Here is a 13,631-nt window from a genome sequence, read left to right as displayed (position 1 = left end):
AGGAGCGAGCGACTCTCCTTTCGGGGAACCCTCAGGCGGCAGCTCCCGCGCGCAGGCTGGCTGCCCGAATGGCGAGGGGCAAGGGATGATGGATGGGGTGGGTGCTTCTGGGAACGGAGGAGGAAGGCTGCGGGTGGGTAGGTGGGTGATGGATGGGGGGTGAGGGGAGAGAAGAGGCAGATGGATGGGTGGACGGGAGGCTCCCTGGGGGAGAGCGGGGGGGTGGGCAGAGCGGAGAGGCGGGGAAAGCGCAGAGACACTTGGCCACCTCGCAAGGTGCCTGCACAGAAGAGGGAGAGAGGCAGAGAGAGAGGGAGACACTCAGACAGACAGAGAGAGAGAGAGAGAGAGAGAGAGAGAGAGAGAGAGAGAGAGAGAGAGAGAAGCGCCCGACGCTGCCTGCCTGCCTGCCTGCCTCGCTCGCCTGCCCTTCCCCTCCTTCGTCGTCGGGTCTCCGGGGCAGCTTCTTCCCCAGCGATGCCCAACTTCTCCGGCACTTGGAAGATGAAGAACAGCGAGAATTTCGACGAGCTCCTCAAAGTCTTGGGTGAGCAAGGAAGGGCAGCCTTGGCCGCTGCGCCCGGCGCTCCGGCAGCGCTTGGAGGGGCCGGGGGGCCGGGAGAGGCTTGGCCGGGGGACTCCAGGGGGCGGAGGGGCTCACCCATTCCCCCCACCCCCAAAACACCGCCCCCAGGTCACCGGCCAGGCGGACCCTCGTGCACACGTTTACACGGGAGTCAGCGGCGCAGTGGAGAGCGGGACGCAACTGGAGCGCGCGCCAGATTGCGGCCGGATCCTCCCGTTTCCTCGGGCGTCCCTCCTCGTGGCCGCCGGGTTCCGGGTCTCCCCGCGTCCGGGAGCGCGGCATCGGATCCGGACTATCTCGCTCCCCGGTCGGGGAGAGTAGCTGCCACGCCCCGTGGGGCTTTACTCCCAGGTAGAAGGTGAACGCGGTGGGTTGAGGCGAGTTTACTCAGAAGGATCGCCGCTGTGCTCACCGGGGCTTACTCTCAAGTAAATGTGAGCGGGGAGGGGCTCAGGGGGGAAATCAGCGCGCGGGGGGGTTCTCTCTCCCTCTCTCTCTTTGGGGATCGTTTTAGAAAGGGGGGCAGGCTGAGCCTGTGTTCTTGCAACGTTTACATGAACACGTTGAGACTTACTCCTGCGAATGGGCGGATCTGACAATTTTTGTTTCTCTCGGTTTTTCCACTCTTAACTTCACATTTCCACATTTTTTTTTAAAAAAAAGTCATCTTGAAAATTCATCCTTTTTTTACTGTGACTTTCTCCTAGTATACTCATGACTCTATGCTATTCTTGCAAAGCAATTTCCCTTCGTACAATGCCTTTTTGTATATTAGATACCTGAATACATGCCTTTTTTACACACACTGGACTCTGGGATCCACCTCTTTAGGTTCAAATCCCCAGTCCAGAGAACCACAGTGCGGATTCCCAAGGATTGCTTGTGCTGTGGTTCTTGTATTGTTTCGGAAAATGGGAATTAAGGCGGTTGGCCTTAAGAGGTGGACTGAATTACATGTCTGCCCCATCCCCACTTTCCCCAACCCCCATGTCCACAGCCTCTGCTCGCAAGCCATTGGGGAAGGGCCCTAGTTAAGCCTTAAAGTACCTGCTTGGCAGGCAGAAGTTTGCAGGCTCAGTCCCCAGCATCACCAGAGAGGGCGGCGAGAGACTTCCTGCCTGGAACCCCAGAGAGCTGCTGCCAGTCAATGCATGCAGTACTGAGCAAGATGAACCAGGGGTCTGACAGGGTCGGAAGCAGCGGTGCTTCTGGATGCCAGTTGCTGGAAACCACAGGGGAGGAGAGAGCACTCTTGTGGGTTTCCCCCAGAGAGGCATCCGGCTGGCCTCTGTGTAGGGTTGGAAGGAAGAGCCAAGGGTCATCTAGTCCAACCCCCTTCAATGCAGGAATCATAACTAAAGAATTCCTAGCAGATGCCCCAACCCCTGTTTGAAAACCTCCAAGGAAGGAGAGCCCCCCACTTTCCCAGGGAGTCCACTCCATTGTCAAACAGCTTTTATTGTCAGAAAGTTCTTTCTGATGTTCAGTTGGGATCTCCTTCCTTGTCATTTGAATCCATTGGTTTGGGTCCTCCCCTCCAGAGCAGGAGAAAACAAGCTTGCTCCTTCTTCTGTGTGACAGGACTTCAGATATTTGAGGCTGGCTATCCTGTCACTTCTCAGTCTCCTCTCCTCTGAGCTAAACACACCCAACTCCCTCGACCATTCCTCATAAGGCCTGGTGTCAAGACCCTTAATCATCTGGGTTGCCCTCCTGACCCAGCAGGCTCTTCGTGGTTGTCTTATGTCCTTTCGGCAGTTAACTTTGTGTTCAGCATCATGGTTCCTCCTCCTTGGTTTTTGCCCAGGGGTCAACGCCATGCTCAGGAAAGTAGCTGTAGCTGCTGCCTCGAAACCACATGTGGAGATCCGCCAGGAGGGGGACCAGTTCTACATTAAGACCTCCACCACCGTCCGCACCACCGAGATTAACTTCAAAGTTGGCGAGAGCTTCGAGGAAGAAACCGTGGATGGGAGGAAGTGTCGGGTAATAAATAACCTCTGTGTGTTACTGCCTTATTCATTTAAGGATTTTGTACTCTGTTTCCCCACTCTATCAATTTATTTCACTATAAAAGTAATCCTATACCACCATCTCATAAAACTTCAGGGCAGTGTGCAACAATCAAAAACACTATTAAAAACACAAATGATTATTCAATGGTTGATTTAGCAGCAGCCTAGGACTCAAAGCGGCTTGCAGGTAAGAAAAAAAACATGCAAAGCGCACCATTTAAAACAGGTTAAAACGTCAGAGAATAGACATGCTGAAACAATAGTCACAGGGCAAAACCCACCTGAAATCGAGCCATTTCCACCTGACCAGAACTGGCCCACCCCTGAGGTGGGTGTGAAGCTCCTTCCTCAGGCAGCAGAGGCACCAGAGGAGCCCAACCCCTGGGGTGTTGCTGCTCATCTCCCCTCCCCTGGGGCAGAGAAGGCAAGCGGCAGTGCCTTGCAGAACAGACTGGCAAGGGTGGGTGTGTTCTGGTGACAACAAAAGTGGGGGGGCACGGGGGCACATTCCCCTTTCGCCTCAGGTGGCCAAACAGGATGGGCCGGCCCTCCTCTGAACATCTGGAACTCAGCAGGGACAATGCCTTCCTGATTTGTAACAGGAGGCAGTTCCACAGAGTTGGGCCCACTGCCCAGAAGGCAGGATACTCTGCTATTCATTTATTCGTTATCACATTCTTATCCCACCTTACCTCCAAGGACCTCAAGGTGGTATACGTGGTTGTTGCCACTCCCCATTTTACCCTCACAACAACCCTGTGATGTAGGTTAGGCTGAGCTCCCAGCAGGACACTCAAACAACAATCCTACCTTAGAATTGCAGTGTTGGGAGGTACCCCAAGAACTATGATTTTATGACTCAAATGTCATGTATTAATGTATAAACAGAGATGCAATTCTGAGCTGGCTTTCAGAGGTGGAAAACAAGCTCTGGCTCTTTCCATCAGGGCTTACTCTGATTGTGGGGTGCTGACGTGATTTTCTGGGCCTAATGCATTAATCGTGTTCCCAGCAGACTAGTAGAGACTGTTCACTGCCTCTTTGCTAACCTACCTCACAGGGTTATTGTGGGGGTCAAATGAAGAGGGGGAGAACCAAGCACACCACCTGGGAGGAAAGATGACATATATGCAAAGCTGAGAGGCGTCTTGTCATCTGGGCAGTCCAGGACCTCCAGACGCCCTGCCCAGGCTTGCCCCCCACCTTCAGTGCTGCTGAGGCAGTGATGTGACTTCACCCTCGGAGATGCCCTCATTTGCCTCTTGAGACAGACCGATGCCAACAAGAGTTGGCATGCAGTCCAACACTATGCTGCCAAAATCAATCAACATCATCATGGGGGGAGGACTAGATGACCCTTGGGGTCCCTTCCAACCCTAATCCAGGGGTTCCTTGCTCTTGCCATCAGCCACATAAGATGGGTCCTTTAGAGAGTTGGGACAGATTTCTGAGAGATCATCCTGATTCCAGGGGCAATTAAGGACCATAAAGGCATTGCTGATTGGGATCTCTCCAGTCCAGAGCATTTCTTATTCCAGAAAAGTATTACATCCTCAGGCTGCTACATTTTGATGTGCATTTTGATGGGCCCAGCCCCCTCAAATATTTTGTTGGGGGAGGCAAGTCCCCACAGCCCCACTTTCTCTTTTGTGTTTTGGGGGGGGGAGAACATCCTGTTATCTTTTATAGCCTTGAATTGATGAGCCTGGATCACACCGCCCTGCATTTTGTTCTAGTTTCCTCAGCAGCAAAGTGTCCCATGAATATTAGGACAAAGGCATTGCTACCCCCAGGCCCCCCCGCCTCGCCCCTCCCATTGTTGTCTCTTGTTTGTTAATCAGAAATTCCTTTCCTTCTGGTGTTAGCCTTTCGTGGAGTCAAGTTGAGAGGTACAAAATAGTGACAATAATAGCCGTTAGGGAAAGTGGATGGCTCCTCATGGATCCTGACATACAAGAGGCCATTTGCTACCATTTCTCTGCTTTGGCTGTTTACACAAAGAAATTTTGCCTGGTTTTTGGGACTGTTTATCCAGCCCTCTGCACCCACCACTTTGAATTGCTGGCTGTCTAGTGGTTTGAGTGGCGTGAGGTGACTGGTGGCCTTTAGGGCAGGGAAAGACAACCTCCAGGCTGCTGCACTTGGGGGCTTCCTAGCTGACCCCCAAGCCTCTTCTTCTGGGCTCTGCCCCTCCTCAATTTCCACCTTGGTTGGGGTGTATATGTGTGTGAATAGTTTTGGAAGGCTGATTAGAACCCTACCCTGGCAAGCGGGTGGGTAGAGGGGTCCAATCCAGTTTGGTCCCATGCACCTACCAATTGCACTACCAAAGGAAAAAATAGTTAAATGGATCAGGAGTGCCCTCTGTGACCAATCTGCTGCACTGCTTGGGAAGGGAAGTCCTGGCAAGTGAAGCCTTTTCCTTGCTCTGTTCACTCTCACCTGCATGCATAGCACAGGTGAACCGTAGCAAGGAGGAAGAACAGCTCTAGGATATGGGCAGTGGGTCCCTTGCTCTGGTGTGGGCCTGGCCAGGTGACCTTCACATCTGCAAACATATCAGACCAAACCAAAGCCCACCCCAAATCTGTTTCATTCAGCTGGTAGTGGCGCCTCTGTCACTCTCTGACTGAGCAGATGGAAGCCCGCAGAACTGTTTTGGCATCACAAATGAGCAACTACGAAATGGATGACATCCAGTTTCCGCGAGGGAAGGTAGCATTGAGACTTTGATGGGGGCAAGATGAAGATTGAGAAGACAATGCTGTTTAATCTGGATTCTTTAGGCTTGTCATGAAATAATGCAGCTAATCCCCCCCCCCCGGATGTGCATATTGTGTGTGGGGGTACTCTTTGCTTGCAGAGTTTAGCCACTTGGGAGACTGAAAACAAGATCTATTGCAAACAAACTCTTCTGGAGGGAGAAGGCCCCAAAACATACTGGACGAGAGAACTGGCTGGAGAGGAGCTGATTTTGGTAAGAAATTTTAATTTTACAGGGTTGGGTCTCGATGGTAAGGGTGGGCTTTCCTGGTACATAGAGAAGCCCCCTTTCCCCTATTGTATTCATGCACTGATGGGAAATGTGTGACCCTCCAGATGCTGGTGGACCCCAATTCCCATCAGCCCCAGCCAGCATGACTAATGGTCAGGGGTAATGGAAGTTGGAGTCCAACAAAATTGAAAGGGCATCATAATGTCTTGGAGCAATACTGCATTTTTTTTTTTGGGGGGGGGGTAATTAACATGAAAGTCTTTTGCCAAGGGACCCACCAAACCCAGGGTCAGCCCAGTAGGGAATGGCGGGAGTCCCGCTCCCCTCACCTACAGAATACCCTTTGTTGTAAAAAAAAACCAGACCCAGAACCCTCTGCATTAGAAGTGGCTCTGTCATGTCTCTCAAGATCTTCAGTCCTAACCTCCACTTTACTTATTTACTTAAAATATTTACAAGCCTCACTTTCATAAAAAAATATAACAAGGCAGAGTACAGCATTCAGACACAATACAACAGCCATAAAAACATCAGAAATACAGCAAGGGGGGGAGGTTGGTTAAAAAGTTAGATTGCAAAAAAAAAAATATTAAAAAAATTGTCTGCACAGTTGTTGATAAAAGATTCCAAAATGAAAAGCAGGACTGACTCCTGCTGGACGACTTCTGGCAGGGAGTTTGGTCTTAGGTAAAAGCCAAAGGAACCTCAGCCTACACCCACCCACACACCCACATCCACACACCCCACCACAAGTGCTGCATCAGAAAAATGCTGTGGTTGAGGAGGAGCAAAGGACTCAGGCGAACCTCCCAGGTCCTTAGAAGCTCTGCTCTTGCAACTTCTGTGTCAGCCATAGAAATCTAAAACCTTTGGGAGAGGGAGTTTTTGCGGATTTTTATTTATTTATTTCATAAAAGTTATATGCCACTTGACTGAAAAGAAAAACACCCTTAAAACAATCTACACTAAAAACAAGAGCAATTTACAACAATAAAACATACAAAAAGTTTTAATATGAAAACATTAAAATTCACACCAGCATTTCTAAGCACCTAAACAAGCATCAGCAGGCAAGCGCCAAAAAGAATACAGTGAAGGTGCCTGCCTAAAATCAATAGGCAGGGAGTTCCAATGTGTAGGCGCTGCCACAATAAAAGATTCGCAGGAACAGGTATTATGTGTCACCTGCAGGAATGCTAATGCCACTGACTGAAGCACCTGAGTGGGCAAATGTGGGGGCAAGGCCACCTTGTAGGTAAATTGGTCTCAAGTAGCACAGGAAAGAAACTACCACAGGCTGCCAGGTATTTGAATATTGAATGTTTCCTTAGATAAATTACAAATAAGTTCTCCTTCCCCACCCACTACACACACCAACTTTACTTTCCTGATGAAAGCAGCCTGAAGCCAAATTTTGCAGTTTGTTCATTTTTTAAAAAAATAGTTTTATTAATTTCCAATATGTAACAACCACAAAAAAGAGGCGTGGGGGGAATACAAAAACAAAATCCCAACTCTCCCCACTTCTCCCTTCAGAATGGATTGATTTAGTTAAATTTTGCCAAAGTCCAATCTGTGATTTTGGTAGTTGCTATTCTTCAGGGTTATCAGTAAGGTGTTTTATAAAAGAATGTCAATTGTCTACATAATTTGTATTATTCAGTGCATGTAATCTCTTTGTTAATTTTACCAATACAGCAATAATGAGAGATCCAGAGATGGTTCAATCCTTTCCAATTCTGTGCCTCTAGTAGGCGTGCCGCTATTAAAAGAAAAATAATTAGTTCTTCATAACAAAGTTCAGATTGCCCTTTAAAAAATAGTTAACAATCCCAAACTTGAAGTACATTCCACATGTTACAGCTTATTTCTGTAAATCCCCTCTGCCAGGAGGGCTTTCTATGTTCACACATCCACCACATGTGAAGTGTGGTACCTATACTATTGCAGCCTCTCCAGCACAATGGTGGGGTAGTTTTATTAATATAACTACACCGTAATGGTGTAGTAATTTAAATGTATCCAAGTTGAAACTGATTTAGCCCACAATTTTTTTAAAATAATAATAATAATAATATTTATTACTTTTCCAACAATTTAAACACAACAAAAAAAGAAAGAAAAAGAAAAAAGACAATACAATACAAAGACACTACATAACACTAACACATTAAACTAACAAAACAAAACAAAAACCGTTTAAAACACATCAAACAATTTCAATATCTTATCTTTCATTCACTTATTTCAACAACCTCCTCACACCTCCCTTTTTGTATTCCACTTCTGTTAATTGTTTCAGCAATTCCTTTCCATCTTCCTCTGTTTTCTATCCTATAATTATCTTGACACATTCTAACCTTATTTTTTCCTTTATAATATAATAATAATATTATATTATAATATTATAATATTTCTACTAAAGCCATATAACTTCATTCCAACATTTTTCTAACATTCATTAATTTTACAGTATTTCTGTAAATAGTCTTTAAACTTTTTCCAGTCTTCTTCCACCAACTCTTCTCCCTGGTCTCAGATTCTGCCAGTCATTTCCGCCAGTTCCATATAGTCCATCAACTTCATCTGCCATTCTTCCTGGGTGGGTAAATCTTGTGTCTTCCAATACTTCGCAATAAGTACAGTGGTACCTCGCAAGACAAACGCCTCACAAGACAAAAAACTCGCAAGACGAAAGGGTTTTTTTGTTTTTTGAGCTGCTTCGCAAGACGATTTTCCCTATGGGCTTGCTTCGCAAGACGGAAACATCTTGCAAGTTTGTTTCCGTTTTCTTAACACCATTAATACAGTTGCGACTTGACTTCGAGGAGCAACTCATAGAACGCGGTGTGGTAGCCTTTTTTGAGGTTTTTAAAGACTTTGGTGATTTTTGAAGCTTTTCCAAAACTTTCCCGACACCGTGCTTCACAAGACGACAAAAATCGCAAGACGACAAAACTCGCGGAACGAATTAATTTCGTCTTGCGAGGCACCACTGTATTCTTGCTGCTGTTGTTGCATACATAAAAAAAGTTCTATCCTTCTTTGGCACCATTTGGCTGACCATGCCCAGGAGAAAGGCCTCTGGTTTCTTCAGGAAGGTATATTTGAATACCTTTTTCATTTCGTTATAAATCATCTCCCAGAATGTCTTAATCCTTGGGCATGTCCATCAAAGGTGAAAGAATGTACCTTCATGATTTAGCCCACAAATTATACCAATCCACCTCTGCAATCTCTATCCCTGGATCAGATTCTCTTTGTTGTTTCACGGAGTTGCATCCTCCAATTGCTAACTCATTAATTATTTGATAGAGTATACATACATACATACATACATACATACATAAAATAAAAAAATTCAAAGGATGTTAAAGGTCTTGTGGCATGCGCTTTAATTTTGGTTTGATATGAAATACTTTATTCATTGACCATAAAGCTGTTCCCATTTTTCTCGTTGTTTGTTAGCTGAAGCATTTTCAAATAAATAAATTAGTTAATAAAGGTCTTTCTCTCTCCATTTCTGAATAACAGTCTTTTCCTGTTGTATCAAAATTGGGTGCAGTACAAAAGGTATCAATGGAGAGACCGAGGGAGTTAATGAAGGTGCCCACATCTTCTTGCTTTCAGAGCTGAATTTGTGCATGGATTTATTAGAGAATCAAAAATGTTTTTATTATGTATTAAACACGGTAGACTCAGTACTCTATATATTTCTATCAAACTCCATTTGCTGCCTTAGTTTCTCATTTGTGTTGTGTATTATTCCAATTGCATTTTGAATATGACATTTTTATAAATGAGGTAGAGCAAGCTCCCTACCCCCACCCCAGACTGCAGATAGAGCACAGCTAATTGTAATCTGGGTCTTTTACCCTGGTGTACAAAGTTTACTATCATCTTTTGCCTTTTAAAAAAATTCTCAGTTGAAATACAGATGGGTATAGTCTGAAACAAAAAGAAAAATTTTGGTAGAACCATCATTTTCACTGAGGACCCTGTTTTCATCCTTTACTTTCCTGATGAAAGCAGCCTGAAGACAAATTTTGCATAGTTCACAGATCACACCAAGGGGGAAGAAAGGTATCTCCAAATCAATTATCATCCAAATCCAGAGGCTTTTGAGCAGTTTGAAAGAAAGATTCATAAGCCCCCTCCTCTCTCTCTCCCTGAGGGGAAAAAAACCATGCCTCAGCTGATTAAAGCCAGTGAGCTGTGGGGCACGGATGAATGAGTGAACATTTTTATAAATGGCATTGTAGAATTGTGAAATTGAACGCGGCTGGTGAGAAGGTTCAACACACAGTTTAGAAGCTTTGATCTCCAGTGGCTGTGACTTTTCAGACTTTGTCTCAGCTGAGCCCAACCCTAATCCCTTGAACATTTCCACACCCACCCACCCACAACAATCTTAAGGATGATATAAAAAGCAGAAGTAGCCATGCTGGCAAATTGAAAAATCCATATTCAGGCAACACGTTATCCCAGATCCACATCAATGCAATACCTTTATTAGGTCACTCAAAACATTACAAAATAGGGTGTCGGCTTCGGGGTCCCTGAGAACTCTTCTTGAGAGTCAGTGTGGTGTAGTGGTTAAGAGCGGTAGTCACGTAATCTGGGTAACCGGGTTCGCGTCTCCGCTCCTCCACATGCAGCTGCTGGGTGACCTTGGGCCAGTCACACTTCTTTGAAGTCTCTCAGCCCCACCCACCTCACAGAGTGTTTGTTGTGGGGGAGGAAGGGAAAGGAGATTGTTAGCCGCTTTGAGACTCCTGAAGGGGAATGAAAGGCGGGATATCAAATCCAAACTCTTCTTCTTCTTCTTCTTCTTGATGTAGCAGCCATGGAGTGTGCTGGCATCTAGCCAATCTTAAGAACTTCCGATGGTCGTTTTCCAGGCACCTGACTTCAGTGGGCCCTTGTCAGGGGCTGAGTCTTTCATGTGGCAGGTCCTGCCCTGTGGAACTCCTTGCCAAGTGGGAATCTTCCCTGCTTCCTTTTAAAAACTGTGCTCTTCAGAGAGGTCTTGGGGGTTTGCACTTGTTTTTAACAAGTTTGCTAATATGCTGTTGATGCTTTCATTGATATTGTTGTAGTGCTGTGTTTTCACAGCACCATTATTTTTCTATGAAAGACAGAAAGAAATAAAGGGAGAGGGAGGAGGTTTCAAGTTGCCCTCAAGATGACTGAGAAAAACACACAGTAGTAGCTGGTCCATGCCTGAAAATTCTGGGTGGCATTCAACTAAATTTTACTCAGTCACCCTACTTAAATTAATGGACCCAACCTAGCCATCTTCATTAATTGCAATTGGTCTACTCTGAGTAAAACTTAAGTTGAATACTGCCCATTAAACCCAGGTGTTAGTCAGATCTCTCTAAGAGGTCCTAATTCTGTGTTTTTCTAATGGGGAGCAGACAATGATGCTGCTATCATTCCTTGCCCTTTCTGAGCAGACCCCCCCCCTTTTCCTCATTGCTCTTGCCTATCCTTGTGGCCCAGTCCCTCTGGGCCCAATCCAGGTCACTACCCAAAGCAAGAGAGCAACACCCTGCCACTTCCTAGGCCTGGAAACGATGCCTTATGAGGAACGGCTAAGGGAGCTGGGCATGTTTAGCCTGGAGAAGAGGAGGTTAAGGGGTGATATGATAGCCATGTTCAAATATATAAAAGGATGTCACATAGAGGAGGGAGAAAGGTTGTTTTCTGCTGCTCCAGAGAAGCGGACACGGAGCAATGGATCCAAACTACAAGAAAGAAGATTCTACCTAAACATTAGGAAGAACTTCCTGACAGTAAGAGCTGTTTGACAGTGGAATTTGCTGCCAAGGAGTGTGGTGGAGTCTCCTACTTTGGAGGTCTTTAAGCAGAGGCTTGACAACCATATGTCAGGAGTGCTCTGATGGTGTTTCCTGCTTGGCAGGGGGTTGGACTCGATGGCCCTTGTGGTCTCTTCCAACTCTATGATTCTATGATTCTATGATAACAGAGGGAGTCTTGCACCCTTTCTGCTGTCTGATTTGCTTGCTTTTGTGTCACTTTTTCTGTTCCCCTCCAGACTTTTGGTGCAGATGATGTCGTATGCACAAGAATTTACGTAAGAGAGTGAAAAGTACCAGCCACCATCGAGCGGGTGGGGGGATGAAGAGATGGATTAACAAGCAGATGTTGTGTGAGAGAAATCCTGTGCAGTAAACATCCCTGTGTGTGGCCTACAGAGCAGCCTCGTACGTGACCATACATGTCATCTTGAATCCCAGTCGACCAGCCCATGCCTTGGGCTTTTCACTCTGATTACAAACCCTAGTCCCATTAGAATTGTGTTTCTCTGTGTGCTCCTCATCTCTTTTCCATTCTTTTACTTTGTGTTTTGTAGTTTACAAATTTGTATGATTTGAGCAGTAATTAAATTTATTGAACATAATGCCCAATGCTTTGAAAGGGTTCCCCTCCTCTTCTTTTCCCTCAGCACAAGGAGCACAGTCTTCCAGCTAGCCAACGGGATGTCGTGGCTATTGTGGATGAGGGTGGCCCAAAGGCTCAGGCCTCTCCTTGAGCTGGAGACCCCTCAAACCTGCAGGGTTTCTGAGCAAGAAAATGAACTGATCAGTCCTAGGAAGCTCTTAGACTGAGTCAGGCCAATGGTCTCCCTAGGATCAGCAGCTGCTCGCCAGAGTTTCAGGCTGGGCTTTTCCCCAGCCCTGCCTGGAGATGCTGGGGATTGAACGTGGGGCCTTCTGCATGCCAAGCAGATGCTCTGCCACTGAGCCAAGGTCTGTCTCTTGTCCGAAGGCTTTCAGTTCCCTCCAGCAATGAAAACTTCCAGAGTGAACTCTGCAGGGCTTTATCAATAGAGAGGCTGGTGGCACCTTTAGAGCAAAGGGTGCCAATGTGGAAACCTCCAGATGCTGCTGGACTCTTCTTCTTAGGCAATTACTCGTAGCTGAGTAAGATTGCCTTCCATAAACACGGTTTTAACAATGAGTCTGTGACTGTGGAGGCCAATTCTGGACCCACACATCCTTTCAGTGGGGACTACAACTCCCATCAACCCCAGCCAGCAGGGCCAGGGCTCAGGGATGATGGGAGCTGTAGTGCAGCAACATCTGGATGGCCACAGGCTTCCCATCCCTAGGTTTACCTTGGGCTCCTCCAAACCCTTTGGCTCTGCAACACTTCAGGCATGCTCTACCCCAAACAAGAGACCAGAGTAGCTTATCATAGCCCAGCTGGGTCAGATTGAATGTCCCTCTGGTCCAGCATCCTTGACCCAAAGAGTGTCTGTCAGGGAACTGACATCGGAGCTAGAGGCGGAGGGAAGGCTCTCAAATGATGCTGGAGAAGGGCCCAGCAGGGAGAGAGGCAGCTCCACAGACGGGGAAGCAAATCAGCGCAACACCAGGGATATAGAGGGGCTGATGGGGGAATTGGCGAGAGGGCTCCAGGACTCTTCACCGGACACCAGCGGGGAGAGCACGGGTCCTCCGCTACCCACGCCCACCCTGCACAGAAGACTTTGGCGCAGAGAGAGTAGGAGGAGACTGGGTGTCAAACAACTTTTATGTTGGAAAAGATTTAAGAAACGCCCACTGGCGGATTCTGCTAGCGACTGAGGCAGCCACAAAGTGAAGGGCTGCCCAGACTGAAAGGTTTAGCAAGGCAACTTACGCACGAGCAACCCATACACATTAGTGTCCAATCAGATTCCTCCTGGAAACCCACAAGCAAGGAAGGCAACATCTCTCATCACTGACTTGAGCCTCCTATGTCCAGGGAGCTATCACAGCCAACATCATTGACAGACCTACCCTGAAGCAGCCTACTTATTTCAGAGGCATCTCTGACAGCAGCCATTGCCCCATCTAATGCTGAGCTAATTGTGCCTTGGATGGAAACAGGGTTGGGAACCTGCTGCCCACCAACGCTCACCTTGGGCCTGCAACTGGGGCAGATGGGAGTTGGGAATCCAGCCACGCCTGCTTCCCATCACCGAGGAAGTCTTTCTTTTCACAGTCCACAATTAACTTAAGGA

General features: G+C 47.0%; 1 protein-coding gene across 1 annotated transcript; it reads left to right on the top strand.

Annotated features, from left to right (window-relative positions):
* The first annotated feature begins 223 nt into the window (after positions 1 to 223).
* CRABP1 (cellular retinoic acid binding protein 1) lies at positions 224 to 12,023 on the top strand. The gene is made up of 4 exons (XM_081170722.1): positions 224 to 547; positions 2,394 to 2,572; positions 5,465 to 5,578; positions 11,658 to 12,023. The coding sequence occupies exons 1-4, from the start codon at positions 478 to 480 to the stop codon at positions 11,706 to 11,708; spliced, it is 414 nt and encodes a 137-aa protein (XP_081026848.1). The 5' UTR covers positions 224 to 477; the 3' UTR covers positions 11,709 to 12,023.
* The last annotated feature ends 1,608 nt before the right edge of the window (positions 12,024 to 13,631 follow it).

This window comes from Podarcis bocagei (genome assembly GCF_964188305.1).
Source record: "Podarcis bocagei genome assembly, chromosome: 14".
Classification (NCBI taxonomy): Eukaryota; Metazoa; Chordata; class Lepidosauria; order Squamata; family Lacertidae; genus Podarcis; species Podarcis bocagei.
Note: the sequence above shows the minus strand (reverse complement) of the source record. Positions and strands in the feature narration are given on the sequence as shown.

Excerpts from the sequence above, each read along its gene's own strand:
- CRABP1 (XM_081170722.1), top strand. The coding sequence starts at position 478 with ATGCCCAACTTCTCCGGCACTTGGAAGATGAAGAACAGCGAGAATTTC. Across the intron at positions 548-2,393 it reads CGAGCTCCTCAAAGTCTTGG|GGGTCAACGCCATGCTCAGG; the intron begins GTGAGCAAGGAA and ends GTTTTTGCCCAG. Across the intron at positions 5,579-11,657 it reads CTGGAGAGGAGCTGATTTTG|ACTTTTGGTGCAGATGATGT; the intron begins GTAAGAAATTTT and ends GTTCCCCTCCAG.